The 25111-nt window shown below is 36.8% G+C and overlaps 1 protein-coding gene across 19 annotated transcripts in view; it reads right to left on the reverse strand.

Moving 5' to 3' along the window:
• Positions 1-25111, reverse strand: part of CADPS2 (calcium dependent secretion activator 2) — a 536067-nt gene that overhangs the window by 106863 nt on the left and 404093 nt on the right. For 12 of the 19 annotated variants that reach the window (XM_047694444.1, XM_047694446.1, XM_047694448.1 and 9 more), the window contains 4 exons: positions 16615-16716; positions 10911-10974; positions 7047-7170; positions 5061-5081 (listed from right to left, as the gene is read on the reverse strand). In XM_047694444.1, the coding sequence (XP_047550400.1) occupies positions 5061-5081; positions 7047-7170; positions 10911-10974; positions 16615-16716 (311 nt within the window). The remainder of the gene's footprint in view (positions 1-5060; positions 5082-7046; positions 7171-10910; positions 10975-16614; positions 16717-25111) is intronic. The other 7 variants (XM_047694449.1, XM_047694450.1, XM_047694445.1 and 4 more) reach the window with 1 other exon arrangement.

Raw genomic sequence — 25111 nt, forward strand, 5'->3', positions numbered from 1 at the left:
TCAATTTGTCTCTAAATCATCAGGTGACTTAGAAGCAGAAACGGTCATAGAGGTTTTACTTTCATGTCAAAGTCCCACTGTCCAAGCAAAGCTGTCTAAAAAGGCTGCAAAGAAATTCTTTAAATCTTCCATTTTGCCTTCTAGTTTTAAACCTGAGAGGTCTGTTTCTTCCAATATGCAAATTACCTCCATCCAAGTATCATCAATTCTAATGGGAGTGCAAAATTGCAGGTCTATTACTTAGACATTAGTAACCTGAATTCATTGTAACATAGACTACTCAAAAAAATTTTAAATCAAATTTATAACACATACAATTTTTATGAGAGAAAAGGGTCATTCTAAAAATATTAGTAAGAAATTATTCACTAACAAAAAATATCCTCATCACTGTGCAGTTTTTTATCTACTCACTGCTATACAACAGATTTTATTATTTATCGTTACACTCTGACAATGGAGTGCTAAATTAAAATGCCACCTGATGGCAAACACATCCTAATGACGTAAGGACTGCCAAAGTGCAACTTCTCTCAAAGAAAGCAAGCAGTGTGGCCCTCTGGGAAAGCATCTCTACCTGTTCAACAGAGACTTTGAAAATGAGAGCACTTGGGGGTTAGACCTGGAAACCTGGCAACCAAAGGGCCCAGACAGATCCTCAGTGTACAAAGACTTTGCCTGTTCATTCCATGCTACCTTTTGTTTAGGGTACCTCCATGTTTTGAGATTCACCAGAAGTCTAACTCCCAAATCCATGCAAAAGATTTCAGGTCAAGGCAAGCTGTAGGAGCCGTCTCTCTCTTTTATCGTAAGTCCTCATACGGTGCATAGTTTTCAGAAGAAAGCAGGGACTGTTATTAGATGTATTATTGCTGTTCTGGTCTATAAGAAATCCCTTGAATTAAGGAATTGATTCTCCTTTAAAAGGAGCTACTTTGCATCAACAAGGCATACAATTAAAAAAAAGAAAAAGGAGACACAATTAGGAAAATGAAGTTTCAGTACATTTTGAACCCCATATTATAAATACTGTAAAAAGGATCTTACCATTACATAAACAGTAGTGATAAAATTAAATCAAGGAAGAAAACTAGCTGATTCTGCAGCCATGTAAATCTCAAACATTTCTTAAAATTAAAAAAAAATGCTTTCTAGACATTTTAAGTTCTCAAAATGAACTATCTGTTCTCATGAAACAAATGCAAAGAATTCCTGAGGAAAGAAGACATTAAGAAAGAGGGCATTTGTTTTATTTCGTTTATTACAAAGTTGTAAAATCCCTTTATCATGCAAATTTGTGTTGCAGATGGAGAATGTGAAGAATTCCCAAGGATGGAAGAGAACTAAGAGTCCAACCGAGCATCAGGCTGAATTATAAAAACAACTGAAACAGGTTAGACTGCTAAAAACTGCTAATGCAATTGTTCTCTATAACCTCTGGGTTCTGTGATTCAGATTTAGTCTCCGCACGACCCCCCCCCCCCGTCCCCCGCCCATGATAAGAGCATGAAATCCGGGTTTAATTTTTCCAATCTTATTATTTTTAAGTGGTTAGTTTTTGCTTTTATATTGTTAATTATTCAGTGATTGATTTGAATGACCTTTTGCAAGCCAGTTTGCTAGTTTACAGATGTTCTCTCTGCTATAAATAGCCTGATCACTCTCTGCCATAAACTCATTCATTTATTCAATAAATATTTATTGAGTACCAAATACGTGCCAGGCACGGTTTTCAGCACAGGAGATAGAGCAGTTATTGAAATACAAAAGTCCTGCCCTTGTGGAGCCAACATTCTAGGACAATTGAAGGATGAATGAACTATACCATGTGTTCGATCCTAAGGGCCAGAGAGAAAAATAAAGTAGGGAAGGGAGGGAGATGCTGCAGGTTGGGGGAGAGGGGAGGTCACTTTTTTAATTCACTTTCAACATCTGACACTATGAGATATGTTGTGTGTGTTGGCAGGGCGGGGACAAAAAGATCCAGATTCTTGAGTCCAACTCTTAGCCTTACAATAGGATCTGTGTTGCCCAATTAATTCAGCAGCCACCAACCACAGGTAAACAAGTACTTGAAATGGGGCTATAAAATGTGCTAGCAGAGTAAAATACACACCAGACTTTGAAGACGATGTATGAAAAACTAACGTAAAATATCTCATTAATAATTTTGTATATTGAATACATTTTTAAATATTTTGGATGTATTAGGTTAAATGAACTATTATTAAAATTAATTTCTCCTGTTTCTTTTTTACCTCTTTAATGTGACTACTAGAAAATTTTAAGTTACATCTATAGCTTTCATTATAATTCTATGGGCCCTACGGTTTCAGACTTCCTTTCAAATGCCCACGTATCTTAATCAAGTGCAAATTTAACTACCCAAGTTGCCAAGAAAAGGGAGGGAGGGAGGGAGACTCAGGAAAATAAGACAACAGCTCAACAGGTAGATTGCCAACTTCCTAGCTAGCTGTCTCTGGGCGGATGGTTAGTGACCTCCCTGCTTCAGTTTCCTGGAAAAGCAGTAATAGAAACATTTATTGGAAAGGGTGAATGGATACATACATGTAAAGTGCTTAAAACGGCTCTTGGTAATAAGCGTTTGCCCTCCTTAAATAAATATCTATACTTTTGGCAAAAGTGACCCCTTGGCCCTTGCGATGTGCCTGAGGTGTTGAGGTCAGCACTTGGAATCAGACAGCCCCGGAGGCAGGGCACCCAGGAACACGGAGATCCAGGGGTGCAAATCCCACGTCTGCCGAACTGAATAACAACGGCACATCCTTGGGCAGCTTACTGATTTTTTTCTGAAGTCTCGGTTACCTCTTCTGTAAAGTGTCTGTTTTGTAGAATTGTTTAAGGAGCTAATGAAGCAGAGTAAAGAAGAAAGCCTCTGTGGGAACAGGCAGTCAATAGATGACAAAATCATGACAAATCTTGGGAAGAATTTGACTCCTCTCTAGATGGTACAAACTGACTGAAGAAAAGGATCATATTGCCCAAGAGAATACTACTTGGAAGTTTTATCAAGCATTCAAGCTCTTACACATGTAACCGACTTTCTCATTTTTCGTCACTTTTAAAAGTACCTCCAAGAACATTTACTAGGTAACCCTGTTAACTTGCTACCAAATGCAACCAAGGAAAGAGAACTACATTTCTTCAAAATCTCTCCTCTGTTACTTCAGAAGATTCTTCAACTGAGATTAGCTTTCCCCTTCAATCCACTTAAAGCACCTAGACGACACTGATTTTTTTCCCTCTTTTCTAGTTCTTTATATTAAAATTTTAAAGATCTTTTAAAAAGATTTCACTGAGAGAGAAAGAAAGAGCAAGCAAGCGAGCAGTTGTGTGGGGGAGTGGCGTGCAGAGGGAAAGAGATCTTTAAGCAGGCGGTACACGGAGCTTGGACCCCAACCCGGGGCTCTATCTTGTGACCCTACAATCATGACCCCAGCCGAAACCAAGAGTCGGACGCTTGACTGACTCCACCACCCAGGCACCCTTTAAAGATTTTTAAGTAATCTCTACCCCAACATGGGGCTCGGTACTCATAACCCCAACATGAAGCCTCCCACGCTCCACTGACTGAGGGAGCCAGGTGCCCCGGTGAGCACTTAATTTTAAGGAAAATGTTTCTCCAAGAGTCATCAGCCTGTACCACTGAGCAGCAGTATGAATGTCAAATACATGGGAAGGGAAGGTTTCTGTCTGGAAGTGAGGTACGTGGGAGACAGCAACTCTCCCATTCTTTCCTCTCTTTAATGGGAATGTGTGCAACTTTGCCTGTCCTTCGTGAAGGTGCTCTGTGACCCCTTCACATCTCACAGGGGAAGGAGCACAGCCTCGGTAGGCTGGGGATCAGGACACCCAACCCAAGTCTCGGCGGGCTTACTTGTTTACTTTGTATCAGTGGGAAAGCCCTTAACAACTCTGGACGTACTGTGGGTCAACTACATATAAACTATCTTTACGACAGAAACACTGTGAGGGGTGAAATGCCCTGAGAGACTGTGAAAAAGTTTGTCACAGAGCACTGGATGGCGTCTGTTACGACGCGCTGTCAAAAGACGCGATGGTGTGTCCAAAGGGCACTTCCGTGATCACTGCCGGTGTGTTCTTTCCCCTTCTCCTGGCTCAGAGCTTTTTGTGCCTGACACTTTCTGGGGTCAAATACTGAAACACAACTGAAAAAGTTAGGAAACATAGTCTTCAGTCGAAGACTTCAGTGAAAAACAAGCCAAACTGGTCTACGACCCTCCATGCAGGGTTTGAAAGAGGGAAGGGAACTTGGACTAGGCAGGTTCATCCCTGGTCTCTTGCCCTGTGGTTTGCTAAGCTCTCATCCCTCTCCAGAGCACTGAGAGCCTACTTGGTGTCAGCGGCGCGGGGCTGGGTGCTGGGCCCCAACAGTGAACCTGTTCTAGCTGGACCCTGCCTGCTAGGGGCTAAAGCAGAGACAGGTAGGATAAACAGATAACAGCACCTGCAATTAAATTAATTACAATGGTGATAAGTGGCATAAGAAAAAAGTAACAAAACTTTTACAGATTCAGAGACCCAGAGAAGAACGGCTTTCCTAGCAACTGCCTGAGGCTGGGATTTCAGAACCCCTGTTCATTCCTCGCATGAGCAACTTTGAGAGTTAAGAGCGGCTTACTTCTTATTTAATAGCATTTATGCTTTTTACTGTTATTTTTCAGGAGTGATAAAGGAAAGATGGTCTTCTTTTCTAGTTGTAAGAGCACTCCAAATATGGCAACAGCTTCCAACTAAGACTAGTATCCATGCTTCAGACATAAGGTATAACATCAACACAGCCTCAGGTTTTGTGCTTTGAATTTATGTAAAGAATATCGCTGAACTTTTACGGAGATAAACGGCCTGAACTTTCCCTACAAAGCATTAATAATAGTTCCAACAAAATCAAAGTATTGTCAGTAACTTAACCAAAGTGCCTAACAGGAGCCCTGAAAAGCAGACAGCTACTCATCTCTATCAAACATCACGCCACCACAACAGAAATCATGACATGTGCATGCACAAACATTCATTACCTGCTTCCTTTTCTGCTGGGCCTAAAACATAAGAAAAGACAATTTAGGAGAAAAACGGATTCTATGCTTGCTGCTCACATAATGCAGGCAGTCAATCAAGCAAAGAAAAGTGGCCCACTTTATATTTCTAACTTAAGAGTTTGTTTCTGGTTTGGTCCGGAGCATAAACACTAAGTTTATTTATTTTTAAGGGGGTTAGAAGAAAGGAAGATCATGCATAGAAGTTTTCTCATATAATAAACATGCATTTTTTTTTTTAATGGAGACTGTTCAGTAGTCCCACCCAATTAGGTTTCTAGGATCCATTTTCTAGAATATTCTCACAGTCAACTAGAAGTAAGAGACAGAGGACTCCAGAAGGGAAAGAGGTGGGAGAACTCCCTGCCCACTGTCCATTTAGTCCTATGATAGGCTATTCTCTAACACAGACTTGTTTTTTTATGTGATCCAGAAGAACAGTTATGTCTTTTGACCACCAGTGTTAACTCGCCTAGCCTAATTAAAAAAAGCCACCCATGGTGGTGACAAATAATTTTATTTGTCCACGTTAAAATGGACTATGACTAGAAAATAGAAATATTCTGCATATCTTTTCAGGATTCTTGGACAAGACAACAGTCAAAAATGTTAACCAGAATAGACTGCTAAGAACAAAAGGATTCTCCCGGGTTTTTTGGATAGAGTTTAAACATTTGGGTAAAACAGTATTGTGTTGATTCAATTATGCACAAACTTTTTTCCCTTTATCCAATTTGAAAGGTTTTCATATGTCTATTTTTGTGTTGATTCTTTCAAACCATGTTCACAACACAAAATATTCCAAATGCAAAAATTGTGTGAATGAGTATTCAAGATATGAAAACCAATCTGTTTATCTTCCACTTTCCCCAAATGATCTAATATTCATTGCTTTTGCTTTAACACAACGTGATATCATAATTAATGATGTTAAACTGGTAACTAAGGAGGTTTCATGTTGTTACTCTTGTGATATAATATTGGTTGCTATAGTGATGGGATGGCTTTTTTGTTAATCACTCAGGAGGTTGGTTATTGCATGCTTGTTAGAAATCTTGATCAGATTTGGAGAGAAAAAAGGAAATAACACAGCCAATTATAATCAGTTTTTTTGCACTGTCCCAATTTTGATAAAACTATCCTGTCAATAATTGAAAAATTTATAATTAAGTACAATTTTAAAGTTACTAAAATTTTTCTAATAGAGGATTTGCTTTTATTTTTAGATTAAGTATTTAACACTATAAACTTTTTTCCTAAGTTAATGCTATATGTACTACAGAAGCCATTTGTATGATGATTAAAGCAAAATATTTGAGCCTCTTCCTATTTTTAAAGGATTGTTGAATAAAGCTGATTTGGGATTTTGCCACGAATTTCAATCTAGCTATTTCTAACCACCTTAAATTTCAGCATTCTTAATGAATGAAACTGGAAGGAAGAAGAAAAAATGTGCAGTCCTCTCAAGAGGTCTAATCTTTCAAGTGCATTAATATTGCAAGACATGAAAAGTTGAAGGGACTTCTATCAGTTTATTTTGGCCCTCACCATAATCAAGTTTCCTCCTTCTCTGAGAGTGTTGAACAGAAAATAAAATTATGTAACACTATACAGTTACTGATCAGGAAAGAAGACACTACCCATAATTTAAATGTTAGACATACTTACGGTAATATAAAAAAATACAGCCCATGAAAACACCTTTTGGTTCCTTGAAAACTCAAAATAAGAACAAAGGACAACTTAAGCACGAATCCTGGGTCTTTCATTCAAGCAGAGTCCCAGGAGGCATATTAAAGCAATGAATAGGAAAAAGCTCTTCAGTTCACCAGCTGAGATTTTAATGAGACATTTCCCTTTGCCACGGTACAGGTTTGCTCAGGAAAGCAAAGAACTTCTCACAGAAAATTCAGTTAATAGGCATTGTTGGCTCTCACTGCCACTTGGGCAATTGCTCAGTGCACTGACCTTCTATTTTGGCATATTCTGTGAGTCTAGTGTAATTGATCAAGGCCGCTTTCTCGAGACATTTTCTGACCACTTTTTTCACCTCTTCTGCTGGTATGGGAGTAGCGATATCTTTCATTAAAACCTAAAGAGGGGGAGAGAAGGAGACTGCGTAAAAACAGATACTACAATCAAATCACACAAATTGTCCTAGATCTATTACGAGGAAGGGGTCCTAGGTAATACTGGGGGAAAGTAATGAGTCGGCACTTCACAACCGGGAATGTAATCCTCCCATCTTGGATCCTCCTGTCTAAGCCTCATTTATGCACATCAAAACCTCCCATAGGCCAAACCACCATTCAGTGTGATGACTGTCACTTTTCCTCCAGGGGCCCATGACACCATTAGAGCAGCTGTTTCAGATCAGGATTATAGTCCTTGGGACAAGTAATAAAGTTTGTCTTGCACATCCCTAATTTAAGAGCTTTAAATCTTTTGAGCAATATATATGAATACAGTAACAAAATGCTATGAAGAATAAGCACTGTTTTTGAACTATATAAAAATCAAGATCTCTAATTCTCACAATTAAACTTTAATTAATCTGTTGAGGGGGAGAAAATCTTTTCATGAAATGAATGGAATATCAAATGTTAAAATACATAGAAACTTTGGGAAATTAAAAAACAACAGATTATTTTCTGTTGAGTTCCTAAATATATATTTGGTTTTTTGGTGTTTTTTTTTTTTTTCCCATTAGACATATTACTATTACCAAGGGGAAAATACAATTACATCCAGAATTCAAAACATAATGTATTTAGGCACTTTTATAATTATTCACTGATAATTTTCCTCAAAACTTTCTCAATGATAAAACTGCTTACAGTCAGTTCTAGTTAACCTCTATCTTTTCCATATAGTTAATGCAGCTTTTCTGGCTTTACTTACATTCAAATTATAAAATAGAAGGCAAAATGTGAATATAGAGAAGACAAGAACGGTAAATATTCTTACTACTCTATTAGTCTTTTTAACTTAAAGATTCATCAAAAGATTATGAAAACATCCATTTCATGCTTTATTATTTCATTCTCTTTCAATCAACCTTGGTTCTAAGGATTTTACAATCTCAAATTTACTCAACCATTTAAGCACTGGTGATCCTTTACAACACATTTTAATTTTGTTAGTCAAGCTTTCCTCTTCAAAACAGCAAACCTTAGCACTTAAAAATTTGCTTGCCATTAAATTCAATTATTCTTCATAGTCTCATATTAAAAATCTTTAACACAGTTACATATATTTGGCACTTTAATTAGAAATGCACCTTAGGGGCGCCTGGGTGGCTCAGCTTTTGGCTCAGGTCATGATTCCAGGGTCCTGGAATCGAGCCCCACATCAGGCTCTCTGCTCAGCAGGGAGCCTGCTTCCCCCCTCTCTCTCTGCCTGCCTCTCTGCCTACTTGTGATCTCTCTCTGTCAAATAAATAAATAAAATCTTTATAAAAAAAAAAAAAGAAATGTACCTTAGATTCTTAATAGGCAAAAAACCAAAAAAAAAACCCCAAAAAACCCCTTCTGCTCATAGTTTAAAAAAAAAAAACAAACAAGCATTAATGTACTGTTATTTTTGTTTTTAAATGTACTATCATTTTTAATGTGATCATTACTACAGCTTAAATTTAAAATTAATTTTGTCCCATATACAGAACCAGGAACTTTACTACTAGGCCTTCCCATGGTGACATGCATTCATTCATTCATTCACTCTTTTGAGAGAGAGTGTGAGCACAAATTGGGGGGGGGGGTTGGGGGAGAGAGGGATGAGGGAAAGAATCTTAAGCAGGCTCCATGCTCCAATATGGAGCCCAAAGTGGGGCTTCATCCCACAACCCTGAGATCATGCCCTGAGCGGAAATCAAGGGTCAGATGCTAAACCAACAGAGTCATGCAGACACCCGACACACTTTTAAATAATAGAAATAGCTGTTAAAATTAGAATGTATATGTCTGTTGCAGAGGTGAGTCCCAGGTCAAAATATTTAATTTGGAGTTGGGGGGAATTGTACCCCCTTTCCTGGCAAAGTACAGATTACGGGCTGGCAAAAGCAAAAAGGGAGACATAGCTTGTTTCCTGTATCCCCTCCAATTCTTCCAAAGCATAAGTATGAAGAATTCACATGTAGATTTTGTTTTCCTAAGATGTCAATAAGTACAGAGATGTGAAAATGAAGAAATGGCCCTACCATTTCTCTCTCAGTTCAGCAAGAGACATGATAAGTGACTATAACTGGAAAAAAGGTCACTGTTCATCCCGCCACTTGTCAGTGCGTGAGGGCATCTACGCTATTATGAGCTGTTCCTTGCTGGGGGAGGAGGGAAGCTCTACCAGCACACAGAACCAGCACACAGAACCAGTGCGTGAGGGCATCTACGCTATTATGAGCTGTTCCTTGCTGGGGGAGGAGGGAAGCTCTACCAGCACACAGAACCAGCACACAGAAGGCTGCATTAGGTACCCAGGATGGGATGCCATTCCAAAAGTAAAGCTCTCTGTAAAGATTTCATCTTTTCCTTGATACCTCAACGGATTAGATGAAATGAATATTTTGGACAAGCCTGGTTTACATGCAGTTTTATTATAAAAATTCTAATACAATAGGTAATTACTACGATAATAGTTCTATCACACGATGCATAGGAATCAAGGATAAGACGGGGATAAAGAAATGCAATCAATGTATACGGTCATCAGTTCTCGCCTTCATCTTGCAAGTCCTTAAATCACTGAAAAATGTCTTTTCTTTTTGCTTTTAGAAGACATGCTAATAAATAATGTAATATATCTAGACTTCTTTGGCAGAAAAGTGGACAAGACCAAGTGCTTTGAAGTCAATAAATCAGAACCAGATGGGGCTCCTGGGTGGCTCAGTTGTTAAGCATCTGCCTTCAACTCAGGTCGTGATCCCTGGGTCCTGGGATCAGGCCCTGCATTGGGCTCCCTGCTTGGCGAGGAGTCTGCTTCTCCCTCTCCCTGCTGTTCGCCCTACTTGTGCTTGCTCTCTATCACATAAACAAACATCTTAAGAAAAAAAATCAAGACCAGAATAATCAAATCATGAGCTTTAAATGATACTTAGAATTTTTTTTTTTTAATGTTTATAAGGAACAGGAATTGTCCACATCACTTACCTGTTAGGCTCCAACTAGCATATGAATAGTTCTATAAATAAATGAAAATGATACTTCCCTTTCAAACCTTGTCTGTTACATAAACAGGAGTGGAGAATGTACTTTCATTAATAAATTATTTTAGCATGGATAGGAAAGCCTTGTGCTATTTATTTTTTGAGGGAAAACGAATTTCTACAATTCATGAATCCATTTAAAGTAACACAAGTTGAAATGGATTCTGAGATTGATTTAGGATGGAAGGAAGGATACGTTTGGGCATGTTAAGTGATAAACCTTTATAGGTATGAGAGATGGGAAGGTAGACAGACAAATAAGTCGGGGGGGTGAGGGGGGTAATGAAAGACAACTGTGAAGTCTGAAAAACAGATGATTATACTTAACTGGAAAAAAAAAGACTATTTCATGAGGGAAAGAAAGAGGTGGGGAAAATAGGTACTACCAATACGCCATCAACTCAGCCTTGGATGGCAGGGGAGGGCTTCAGGAAAGCTGCGGGGAGGAGGAAATAGGAGGTAAGGAGAATTGGAATGTAGTTAGGAGTAGGTGAGAAAGTGATAAAATGTAAGCAGACAGCCCCACAGGACACACTCCTTGCGAGGAATGAGCCTATCTGGCTGGCTCAGTCACTAAAATACACAGCCACTGCGCGTGCAAATAGCATTTATAAAGTAGTGTTCAAACGTACCCTTTCAAGTAATGAAAGCGTAGCTTTGAGAGCACCTTCAGGTCGTCCAAAGGGAAAACAGTATCTTTAAAAACAAGAGGAGGAACAAAAACGTCAAACATTTACTATCCAAGACTGCTCAATAATTCCCTCTTCTACTACTTGGCATCATTGAAGACCAGTGAAAAGTGGTTAAACTAGCATCAACCCATCTGGGAAAACCTTAACGGCAGAAGTTTACTTGGTTCCATGCTTTCAGTTTCTTTCAACAGTAAGGGTATCAACTGTGATGAAAACGTTCTAAAATTGTGATGATGTATATTCAGAAAGAACAAGGTAAATTAAGAACAACAACAACAACAAAAATCTCCAAGAGTCTACCAGTAAAAAGATAATTAAAATACATTTCCTAAAATCTTCATAAGGTTTGCTGTTATTCAAGCCTTATGCTAAAAGAAAGGATTTCTCCCCCATTTCCTCCTGTGTTTATGTGTGGCTTGAGATGGACACACACCCCATAGACATAACTGCTAGTGCAAAACACATTCCAGCTCCCTCCTGACACCTGCCTATAACACCAGTAGCTAACTCTCCACACAAAACACCAACTTTCCAGAGCTCCGCCACTTGCCAGCAGAGATGGTCATCATCAGTCTTTCTACTGTCATGCATTCCTAATAGACACCAACAACCAGAGGGCAGGTCACGCCAGCGTTCTGAAATCAGGGTCAGAGGCTGGACGAGTGAGTGGGCTCCTCGGAAGTTAGCTGACACATGGTGGTAACAGATTTATTGCTCTTTACACGGGTCCCTGTTCAGGTCACTTTCCACTTAAAAAGCAGAGAATGTCAGGGCCTCTTCTTCCTGCTAGAGCTGCTCGCTCTCTTGAATCAGGCTCTGTAAAGCACCTCCTCCCCAACCACCACTCCCAGCCTCAAGATCAAGGTCTGCTGGAGGCTGAGCTGTCCTGGGGCTGCTACTTGGCTCTGGACTAGAAATCTCCAAACCAGTAACTTGAAGTTTATGTATTTCCATGTCCTTTGCCATTATTCAGGGGCTTGGTAAACACATCTTCTAAGACGTAACTCACAATGAAATTATTTTTTTTTCCACAAGGCAATCTGAACAGGTTTCCCTAAAAACACATACATTTTTTAAAGCACATATATTTTAAATTCAATTTCTTTTATAGCAGCAAATTTTAAACACTGATTAAAGAGGCATTTTTCACAAAGCAGTTGTTAAATCCATATTAGGACAGGGTTTTGATTTTATAGAACTTTTATTAGTGTCAGATAATCACAAAAAAATCATAAGTCTAGTCAAATTTTTCTTGAGAAATCTATTTATTTCATTTGCTGTTAAAAATTTCCTTCAACTAACTCTTACTTCAATGCATTCTCTTCCTCCTCTCTTCTATGATGCACAAAAGCAACAACCAATTTATTTTTGATAGTTTTTTTTTTCCTGTGCAGTGTTGCTTTTTGGAGCATTAGCAAAGTAGCTTTCATCATTTTGAATACCATAAACCTTAATCCACGTTTAACTAAAACACAAATTGGGTTCTTATAGTCCCCTCCCCCTGCTTAAATCTTTTCAGTGTATTTGCATAATCCACCCATTGTCTTTCCTATTGTTTATTTCCATTAACCTGTGGGTGACACATTTTATGAATGGAATGTTACTGATCCCCAGATTACATTTAGCATTTCAGGGCTCTGAGGTCCCACTGGGTATGTTCTGAATTAGCATTAGCTGCTCATGATGTGTAAATAATTCAACACATTTACAGAGTACAAGTAATCCTGAATCAATAAAGTACAGAAAATAACTGCACAGAAGCCTAATTAATCTTTACAAAACGAGTTTTAAAAGAAAGGAATAGTTTTGTTCTGCTTTCAGGATAAATATTTTAGGTTTTTACCACTTTGACAGCTCTGCAATAACAAAGCAAAGTGGAAAATACTCAACCATCAAATAAAATTCAACCACTCTTAATATCTAATCTGAATAAATTAAAATCGTCTTGATTCCCATTAGTAAGTTGATTACAGATAGATGAGCCTGCATAGACGTGTCTCACAATTAAACTTTTTTTCCTTTATCATTTTAATATACAGTATTTTTTAATCAAAATTATTTATGTACAAACCTGAAAGGAAACTTCTTCTAAAGCCTTATTATGAAAAACAGAAGTCCTTTATGTCATTTCCACCCCACCCCCCAAGTAATTTCTCCAGAAAAACAAAAGTCTTTTACTTTAAGCTGTTTCTTTCTGTATTTAAACATTATATTCCTAACCTACATGCTAATATTTCTAATTCTCGATTTTTCAGTTTTATATATTCTTCTACTAACTTCCCACTATGGAAGTTAGACTCAGAGGTATAAATGACATATAACTGCACATATTTAAAATACGCAATTGATAAGTTTTGACATAGGTATACACCTGTGGAACCATTACCACAATCAGTTTAATATACATATTCATGACACCCAAATGTTTCCTCCCCATCCCATGAGCCCAAGCAAGCATGGATTTACTTTGTATTTGGATTGTTTGTATTTCCTATAATTTTATGGAAGAGGGATATTATAGCACGTGTTTCTTTGCTTCTAATTTCTCTCAGTATATTTTGATATTCATTCATGCTATCAACCATTCATTCATTTTTATTGCTCAGAAGTATGGGAATACACTGCTTATCTTTTCCTTGTTGATGGCCATCTGGCTTGTTTTCATATTCTGGCTCTGATGAATAATGCTGGTATGAACGTTCATATGAAGTGTCTTTGCGTGGACATATGCTTGCATTTCCCTTGGAGAATACCTACAAGTGGAATGGCTGGGTCATATGTTCGGTGTTTGAATTTTTAAAAACCTGCAAACTACCTTATACAGGGGGTTGTACACTTCTATACTGCTATCAAGAGTATATGCAGATTTCCAGCTTCACATCCATGCCAACATTTACTGGATGGTAATTATTTTTCTAATTTTAGTTGTACTAATAATGTAGTAGTACTGCATTGTGTTTTAGTTCATATTTCCCTAAAGAATAAGAATGTTGAGCACCTTTTCATATGCCTTGTCACCATGTGTCTTTGGTGAAGTATCAGAAACAATTTTTTATTGGGTTCTTCTTTTTCTTACTAATTTTTAAGAGATACTTAAATATTCCAGATAAAAGTTTTTTGGGGGGGTATCTATTGTGCAAATACTTTTTCCCATTCTGAGATGGGTCTCTTTATTCCCACATCAATGTCTTTAGAAGATCACACGTACTTAATATTGATAAAGTTCAAGGTAACACTGTTCCATTTATGAATCATGATTTTGGTGTTCTGAATAATCTTTGCTTAGTATAAGAGCAAAGAGATTTTCTGTTTCCTAGATCTATCCATTTTGAGTTAACTTTTTAATCAGGTATGAGGTATGGGGCCAGGTCAGTATTTTGCATTTGGCTATTTAATAGTTCTAGCACCATTTATCGAAAAAAAAGTGTACTTTGCAAACTATCTTGGTTTATCTTTGAAAATCAATTGACAGTATATGTGGGAGTCAATTTCTGAACTGTCCATACCACACAACCTTGATTACTGATTTTTGAGCAGATATCCTTGCCTTGCTCTTGATCTTAGGTGAAAAGCATTCAATCTTTCACTGTTAAGTATGAAGTTGCAGGTTTTTCACAGATGCCCTTAACAGGTTGAACATACATTCGGTAAGAATTCTTTTAATACTATTGTTTACTAATTCTATCTTCTGTGTCACTTCCAAATTTGGCTGTTTTCATTCTCTTTATTGGTCATATTTTACCATTTCTTTGTATGCCTAGAAATTTTTGACTGGATGCTAGGCATTATTATTTTACATTATTGGTGACTCAGTACTTTTGTATTCCTTTATTCTTGAGCTTTGTTCTGGAATGCAGTTAAAACAGTTTGATTTATTTGAAACTTGATTTTAATCCTCATTAGGAGAGATAAAAATAGGGTTAAATTTTTTCTATTACTGAGGAAAAATTTTCTTGAGTATTTGACCCTCTATCCATGACTTAGAAGCTTTCCACTCTGGGTGGTAGAAACTGGTACTCCTCTTAGCTTTGGGGATTATCTCCTGTAATCCTACCGCAGAGTGAAAGGATTATTTGTCTGACTTTATTTTCCATACATACATGCTTAAATCAATACTGAGTTGAAGACTCCAGGGGGACCCTCAGCAAATACCTGCAGGTCTCTCCTCTCTTTTCTTTAGAAGTTTGACCTGCAAACTCTGGCTGCCTTCCCTGGACACCCATCTCTGTCTTGTCAAGGCAGGGGTCCACTAGGATTCTCCTCCCTGAGCCATGGCCCAGAAGCACTCTTGTGGTGCCAAGCAGAGACAATGAGTCATTTATTTTTCATTTCTCAAGAATCACTTTTATTCATTGTCTTATGTTTAATGTGCTTTAAGAGCATTTTTCCACATTTTAAAAAAATTAAAAAGTTTGTTTGTTTCAGGTGGGAGGGTAAATATAACCCTGTTACTCCACCTTAGACATATGTAGCTTTTTTTTTTTTTCCCTTTTTTGGACTACTTTCCCCCATCCTAAACGTAATTCCTGTCCTTCCTATCTTTCTAACACAGTTATGCCATTTTGGGGCGTTAAATTCAGTATTTATATTATGTAAATGTCCTAGATAAGTGAGACACAGTGTATACTATGATTTATGTGCCATTATTTTGTTTATAATTAATACTTGTCTTTGTTTTTAATATCCTCTTTTTATGTATGTAATCTAATGTAACTAATATAATTAATAGAACTCCAAACTCAATTCCAGGTGGGTAAATCCTCTCTCAATATACTAAAACAGCTTAGTATTTTGTCAATTTGATTTACTTGAAGAATTTTTCTGACCTGCTCTCATCAGAACTGGTTGCTTTCTAAGCTCAATCATCACTTGGGGTTTCTATTAACTTTCACTATGAAGACTCCCTCCTCTTTAACACTGATTTTCTGTTCAGGGATCTTAACTACCCCTCTTTCTTTGTCTCCTTTGTCTTGAATTGCATTCTCCAGAAATATTTCTGTTTTTTAACCATTAGGTTCTATTGAGCTACCTGTAATCAGGGGAAAAAATACCAAGATTTTGATTTTTCATTCTGTATATGTTTTTTAGTATCAATGGTTAATTTTTTTTTTTTTTTTGAGCAAGGAAATGTGCCAGGCAACATGGCCCTTGTTCTCATATAAATAATGTAAATTAAATTACTAATGACTTAAGAAATGGATATTATAACTATGTGATAAGTTACTAGTGATGAGTAGAGATGATAAATGCTGAAAGACATCAGGTTTTCTAGTCTTTGCTAGAATGATCAAAAAACAGCTCTACTATGACGATAGGACACAAGAAGCTCCTTCTCTGGTGACTCAGAGAGGGAGGACTACTCACCAGAGCTGGAAGAGGCTACTCAAGGATAAGAAATGCACAAGCGAGAGAAGCATTCCACAAATTGAAGGGGTAAGGGACCTACCTTAATGAATGGTGGAAACTGAATGGCAGGCTTAGAAAGAGACAACAGACTGAGGAATATGGACCTTACCTGAGAGGCGATGGAGAGGAAGCTGATAGTTCTTGAGTAGCCACGGAAAGACATAATAAACCTCTATAGGGAACTGGAGTGTTGAGTGAAGAAAGCAAATACTTAATATTAATGAACAGAGTATAATACCTGAAATGGCTTATCTGGTTTTCTAAAAGGGAAGAGAGTCTTTCTTTTATCTCCTCAAATCTCTCTTTTTCTTCCATTGAAACAGTTCCAATTCCATCAGGCCTGGAAAACAAAAATCACAATCAGTAATTTATACTGATAGAATGTTGGCTTTCATATATTTTATATCTTTATATATCTTTATTTATATATATTTAAATATGCATTTATCTTTATATCTCTATTTCTCTGAAGAATAATGAAGGAAAATGCATATTGGTCCACAGAATACATATTACTTGCCCCTATAATGGAAATTTATTTAAAGGAGGTATCTGTGGCCATTTGCTTCATATTTTGACCTGGAACGAATGGAATAGAATTATTCTGTTTTAGACAGCTTTCAAGGTAAAGGATTACAATAAATATTTTCCAGATCTACTGAAAACAATGACTAGTCCTTGAGAATGGTAGTGAAAAGTATTTTATGTGGTACCAAACATTTGACAAATTGAATAAATATTCTATGGATGAAAATATTATAAAAGCAGGGGTGCCTGGGTGGCTCAGTGGGTTAAAGCCGCTGCCTTCGGCTCAGGTCATGATCCCAGGGTCCTGCTGGAGCCTGCTTCCCTTCCTCTCTCTCTGCCTGCCTCTCTGCCTACTTGTGATCACTGTCTGTCAAATAAATAAATAAAATCTTTATAAAAAAAAATATTATAAAAGCATACTGAATGCAAACTAAAATGTTTTAACTACTTTTCTTCCAAATAAAAATTAAGCTAACGTGAAGCAAGAGATTTCATTCTAAGTGTAAAAAACACAGAAAATTTGAATGCATTTGGTGATTTACTGCATTATTTTTTTCGTTTAAATGTGGGGGTTTATAATTCAAAACAAATAGCTGAATAAAAGCTTACAGAGAACACAGATGAGCTATATTTCTGGAGCTTGTGCTCAGCCAAATATCCCTATGCAATCAAGGCAAGTTTTACAAGGGTTTTCAGAGGTAGTTATGAAGACCGAACAGAAATCTTCTCTTACTAAGGTCAGGATTAAAAGAATAAAATATTTCTAATAATGGATTTAGAATTTATTCTGTATCAGTTTAAGTACCAGGTTGTATAACAGTCATCAAAAGTTTTTAACACATGAACTATAAGTTTGTTAATGCAATGAGAAAGACCTATTAATCTCATATTCCAAAAGTGTCTATTTCAATGAAATGAATCTTTTGCATTTGATAATTAACACCAATCACTTCCTCCTCTATTAGCTTATTTTTCTAAAGATTGCATTTTAGTTCCCAAAGACTTATGTATTATAATTTTAACTAATTTTTAATATTATGGGTAAAATAGGTAGAAATGATTATGAAAAATAAAGAAAAATGAATGCTTGGTATAACTTTCCCCGGAAGATTTTTATTTGGTGCTCCCACTCTTTTTTTCATCTATATATAAACATGTGTGTGTATGCATGTATATCTTTGATGCTTGCAACTAGTCAATTAGGATAAAAGCAATTAATTTTAAAGTTATATCTGAATCATAATGACATAAAGACCTTTTATACATCTCAAATCATCATTTCAGTCTGAAAATTGTTTTGCCATTATAGAGAAAATAATGTTATTTCAGATACTCATATGCTGCTGGAATTCATGCTTTGAAAATCTTACAATTATACTTCATTCCTAAATAGGGAAACATCAATTATTTTATTTCATAGTCAGAATAATACATCCTACCAGAATGTATTTTCAATGTGAACCGCAGCAAGACTAATGGCAAATATTGGTCTTTCAAATACTTTAGGAAGGAGAAAAGAAAACCTGATCTATAAATTACAAAATAATGAACTCTGAGCTAACCCCCATAATTGATAAAAATTTATGATATTACAATAATTTATAATATAATGCATTTTATCACATATTACTTCGGAGTCAATTCCCACTGAGCAAATGACAGAACAAAACCAAGACTATAATTTAAGTATAATAATGATCACAAAACTTCAAGTGGAGAGTTCTATATACATCATTAACTTGGGAATTTGAGCATTCAGATGCAAACTATGGCTACATTATGTTATCATATAGGTAGCATAAAAACTCACCACTAAGTTGTGGGTGGGTATTTCACTCTATACGTCTATACAAACTTGATGAAAAAGAGCAAAGAACTTCTATTTATTATTCTGATGACTGATACGGTTCTTTGGCTTTGCTCTAATATAACCACATGGTTATATTAGAGTGAATTTTACTGTTTGCTTCAACTGTCAAAGGAGATTGTGATTCACAGTGATACAGCAAGTCATCCTGTCATATTAAACTTCACTGGGGCACCTCGCCTTCCTGACACAACAGAGCCAGGGGTTTAGGTGATGAAAAGCGAGAAAGGTCAGTCAGAGGAACATCATTTGTGTCAACTTTCACTAAGACAAAGACTGTTGTATACAGGGAAAAGCCATCATTTTAGTGAGTTTATTATTAAATTAAGTATACATCTGACAAGTTGAATACAATAGTTAGTATCTTGGACCTGTCCTTATTTACATGCCTTTTAGTGCCTACACCAGACCATGTACTGACTATTAGGTATATGAAGTGGACATCTATACCTAAGTGATTGGGAATAAATAACAACTTTATGCAGTCATGCCTAAAAGTAACAGCTCCTTCTAATATGATTTTTCCCAGGGCGCATGGGTGGCTCAGTTGTTCATCAGCTCAGGTCATAATCCTGGGGTCCTGGGATCCAGCCCCGCGTCAGGCTCCCTCCTCAGCAGGCAGTCTGCTTCTCCCTCTCCCTCTGTCCCTACCTTTGTGCCTGCTCTGCCAAATAAATAAAATCTTTTAAAGATATTAAAATTATTCTTCCCAATAAATGCAAATATGTCCTATGTCATCAATATCTTCCTTATCATAGTCATTTATTAAAATTTACATAACAATGATCAGTAACAAAGTTCTAAATATGCTCCTGGTACTATGCTGTTTTATATGCATGACACAGCATGCTCACAGCAAACCATTCTCCAGCATCCAAGAAAGGAAGCTGCTGAAGCTCAGAGAGGTTAGGTGACTTCCCCAAAGTTGCACAGCTAACAAGAGCCAGAGCCTGGACTTGAACCTAAGTCTCTTGCATTCCAAATCTAGGGCTCTTAGGGCCCATGTTTTATTCTCTTTCCCCAACACTTTCAGAGAAAGTAATAAAGAGGGGGAAAAAACCACCTCTATTAAAAAATGTGAACTGAATCTGAGAAGCAATGTGTAATATTTTAAATATACTTATATCAGACATTTTCTATATTACTTATATAAGGCAGAGGGCTTAAATAGCTATAAAATTTAAGATAAATGACACTGAATCAGTAATTCTTTTTTTTTTTTTTAAGATTTATTTGAGAGAGAGAGAGCACAAGTAGGCAGAGCATCAAGCAGAAAGTAAGGGAGAGGCAGGCTACTGCTGAGCAAGGAGTGCAATGTGGGGCTCAATCCCAGGACCCTGGGATCATGACCTGAGCCAAAGACAGAATCTTAACCGACTGAGCCATCCAGGCACCACTGAATCAGTAATTCTATTAAAAACAAAACAAAACAAAACAAAACAAAACTCAACAAGGTCAGTCCTTAAAATTTGTACTTGCAGAAAGTAGCTTTAAGAGAAACTTAAACTATTTGTATTTTATGAACATCCATCTAGTAGACCCAGGGTAACAGAGATTTAAAATAATAGCTTTATAAACTCAGCTTATAAATTAATTTCTGTTACCTGTATCCTTCAAAATATCCCAAGTATGGTTACAACCTCCTTAGTCTCCTTCTTCTAGTCTTTTCTGTGTCAGAGTAACAGCAACACACTACAGTGGGCTTATTCCAAGCCTAAGCCATACCTTGTAATTCTAATACTCATTCCAAAACTGAACATTCTTGGAACTATCTGCAAGACCTTGTAGGACCTCCGCCTCACCCTGTACACACCCTGATCGTCTTACCCTTCATAGCAGGTCCCTTCCCTCTAGCCATTCTGGCCTCCTAGCTTTTCCTTAAACACAGGACACATCCTCTGCCTCAGGGCCTTTGCACATGCTGCTCCCACTGCCTGGGATGGTATTTTCTGAGGCACATAGAGCTTGCTCACTGCCTTCTCATCTCTACCCACATGACTCAGGATTAGTGAGATTATCTCTAACCACCTGCTGTAAAGATGTAATCTCCCATTCCCACAGGTCTCTTTTCCTTTAACATGCTTTGTTGCTGGTTATTGTACACAATGTGTCATCACCCCACATGTGATAGATCTGTTTATTGTTTGCCTCCTTTGTGCTGCACCCCTGGTACCAAACAGTAGCTGGCAGATTGATGCTAAATGGCAATTAAATGCTAAAGACATGAATAAATGATACACCAAATATAAAAATACCAGCTATAGCAGATAGTAAAAACTCATGAATGAGTAGTATCACAAATATTATTGCTTATTAGTATTAATAGGGCATAAATTAATTGGAATGTTTTAAATCATATAACAGTAGGTAAAACAGGAAATTTTTTGAAAAGCAAACAGTACAGGAATTATAGTTAAGTAGTCTGGGTAAAAAGATCTCTGACAAAAGTTAGCTGTTTTTATATTTAACAGAAAATTTTTAGTATTTACCTGACATTTTAATTATTAATGAAATCATTTGCTTTAAATATCAAGGATAGAATTTTTCCCCTGAGATAATAAAAGTAAAGTAACTAATGCCTCTTTGATACTGATAAAAAGACAATATTAAAATATGGTTATTGGCAGCACCTGGGTGGCTCAGTAGGTTAAGCCTCTGCCTTCGGCTCAGGTCATGATCTCAGGGTTCTGGGATCGAGCCCCGCATCAGGCTCTCTGCTCAGCAGGGAGCCTGCTTCCCCTTTTCTCTCTGCCTGCCTCTCTGCCTACTTGTGATCTGTCTGTCAAATAAATAAAATCTTTAAAAAAATATATGGTTATTGAAAATTCTAAGGTAAAAGGCCAATTTTCTGATTTAATGCTAATTGGAGCTTAATTCTAAGACTGATAAATAGCAGTTTTTAAGCTTAATTCTAAGACTGATAAATAGCAGTTTTTGCATCAGTTGTTCTGATGCAAAAAAAGGGCATTTTCATGTATTGAGATTTAAATTTTTCATTTTTTTCCTGGGGCCTGTAGTTATTTAAAATCACATGATTTTAGTAGGAAGTTTTCCATGAAAGTTTAAGAGCAAATTATAAAATACAGTTTAAAGGTAGATGCATTCTTTTAATTATAGATAAAAACAAGTAATGATATAGAACTTCCTTCTGGTGTTACATAATAAGCAAAGGGACAGCAAATATATTTAGGTCTACATTAATTATACTTGATTCTTAAAAAAAAGAATTCATACCCAATGGAAATTCTGCCACTGATGCTTACCAACCGTCTCTTCTATCTGCCTATGGGTCTCAATCTGCTTCTAGAGAAAGTATTACATGTAGGCACACATAGGTGCACACACACACACACACACACACAAAATCTTTTTCTGAAAGGCAGATTTGTCCAATAATAGTTCTTATACATATTAAGGCCTATACAAATTAATTTCACTAAATCCCTGCATGAACTAAGGGATCTCACGATGGATTTTTGAACTTGTGTTATTTATCAATCTGGGAGAGTAGGCGTTTAAAAACAAACAGAATCCATTCTGTATACTGGACATCTTGTCATCACTATCAACTCCTTCTGTAAACAGTACAATATAAGCTTTAAATTGAGAAGGCTCTTCTTGAAAGACTACTCAGGAACAAGAGAGAGAAACTGTATCCTCTTCTCCATCTTCTATCTCTCACGGCTTTTGAGGTGTTTCTGATAAGAAATTAGTTTCTATGAAGGGAACAATCATTACATTTTGAGAAAGACCTAAGAGGAAAAGAGTGTGAAACTGGGTTGCAGAGTCGGGCATTTGAGCGGAAGAGTAAACATCAATGGCGGAACCTGCTTAAATATTTAAAGATGGACTAACCCCAGAGCTCTACTTCTCTTGAACAGTTTACAGTTCGCACATTTTATGGTCTTTTTTTCCAGTATAATATAACCTTTCAGAAGCCCATAAAGACCAAGAAGAACAAATTTTAATATCCATTTCATCCGGCTGCCAACAGGTTTTAAAAAAACAATTGTCCTGAAACATTCTCCAAAAAAAGAGAAAGGGTTAGAAAGCCCAAGGATGTTCTGAACATTACAAGACCTTGCTGGAGGGCCATAATGGAAGCAAGGTGTATATTAAAGAGCTTGAGAAGTCTGAGAGTAAAGAAATCTGCTTAATATCACTTTTCAAAATTATTTAATCATGGAATCTCTCCACAATTCCCACTTAAAAAGCATCATTTAGTGCTGACAAGCCATCTGTTTTATTACTTCATGAAAACTGTACCATACTTTCTGGTTATTTTCTCAATCATTTTATCAGCTAGACCCACCTCTAGATACGTGAGGGATAAAAAAGTGTCCTTGATTTTATAATCTCTAGGGAGTCTGTGTGTTGCCTGGAACAGAGTGCTCAGGAAGCCTGTGGGTTGAATAATACCCCAGGAGTGAACACTGTATAGAAAAGTCTGGTAAACTGATGAGTCCGATTTCCTTCACCACTCCATAGACCCCCTGACTCCCCAGTGCATCGGGTGCGACCCCCTGTCCTGGCACTTTGGAGGCTTGCAATAAAAGCTATTTTACACATAGAGACAGGGCAGAGGACCAAGTTCATGGTCCTTTGAGTTTCTTAGAGGCTTCTTTTCATGTGCCCTCTCCCAGGAGGAATGTAGGACATCTTCACTTCCTCTAGACAAAGTGAGAAGGGGACAGACACATAGGGAGTAGCATTTCTGAACTGTCAATTCTGCCCACAGCGCAGCAGGTAAAAGTCACTTTGCACTTCATGTCTTTCCCACCAATACCCATTTGTGAATAGAATAACAAGGAGAGGAAGACACAGCACGAGAATAAGAAATTATGGGAAGAGGAAGCAGAAACAACAGCCTCATATTTCTGTTCCCTAACCTAGAACATTTCTTACTGTTACAAACAAAATGGTACTTCATTTGGATGGTCATGTATTGGTCACAAAATCAGTGTCCTTTCATTTTCCTTGAAATTTTACTTATCCAGAAGAAGTTAATTTGACCCATATAGTATTAAGCTAGAAACAACATTTTCTTTGAGAAAATATTTTGCAAATAAAATTTTAAATTCCTGTTTTGTTTCTAAGCACTCCTTCCTCCTAATTCTTATATGTATTTCCTATTGTAGTCTATTTTCTTTGGTGGTTGTAAAAAAAAAAAGATACTTCTTTAAAAAATGCAGTAATTGGACTTTTTGAAGATATGAGATCTTGTGACTCAGTTTTTGTGTTTAAGTTACTGACGGAAGACAGGTCATGGACAGTAATCAAGGTGTTTGATAACTGGCTTTTCCTGGAATCAAACTAAATTCATTATCACACATCATTCTAGAATTCAAGAGAAATAGAATATTGAGGTGATTTTTAGATAAAAATAAAGGGTATTGAGATTGGTAATACTTCTCTGATAGGTCATCTTCACCCCATACCTAATATTATTTTTAATAAACCAGTTTTTAGTTTTTATCTTTGTGTTTTTCTGAATTGCTCTCCTAAATTACATACATATAGACCTTTAATTAAAAATTTCTTTAAATGTCCCAATCATAATAGGTAATATTTTTTTGTAAATATAATTCCAGTTTTCATTCTACAAAACCTAATCATATGTTTTAACTGATTTTCAATTTGATTCTTTTAATTTTTTTATCCTTTTAATGAAGTATCAACATCTCACATTATTCAAATATCCTAATATATGCTTTTTAATGGATGCATACTTCATTTTATCATGTACCAGAATTTATTAATCTAATATTCCATTAGAATTTAGACTTTCACCCTGTATTTCTTCCTACCATATACAGAGTACATAATATACTTATCTTCTTACAGATATATAATCTTACACTATAATTTTTTTAAACCATCTCTTACTGTTTCATTGGAGTAAATTCCCTTTTTTTTTTTTTAAAGGATTTTATTTATTTGTCTTACAGAGAGAGAGAGAATAAGAACAAGCAGGGGGAACCGCCCAATGTGGGGCTCGATCCTAGGACCCTGGGATCATGACTGAGCTGAAGGCAGGCACTTAACTGACTGAGCCTCCCCAAGTGCCCTCTTGGGGTAAATATCTAAAAGTATATTGTTAGTTTAAGTGGTGCTGTGGACTGAACTGTGTGCACCCTGAATGAAAATTCATACATTAAAGTCCTATCCCCCAATATTACTGTATTTGGAGATGAGGCATTTATGAGGGAATTAAGGTTCAAAGAAGGTCAGTCATTAAGTATGGGGCATGAATCTGATAGGATTGGTGGCCTTATGACACAAGGATAAGGCAGTCATCTGGAAGCCAGGAGAAGAGCCTCTCCCAGGACCGGACCGTGTC

Source organism: Lutra lutra, chromosome 11, assembly GCF_902655055.1.
Source record: "Lutra lutra chromosome 11, mLutLut1.2, whole genome shotgun sequence".
In the NCBI taxonomy this organism is placed as follows: domain Eukaryota; kingdom Metazoa; phylum Chordata; class Mammalia; order Carnivora; family Mustelidae; genus Lutra; species Lutra lutra.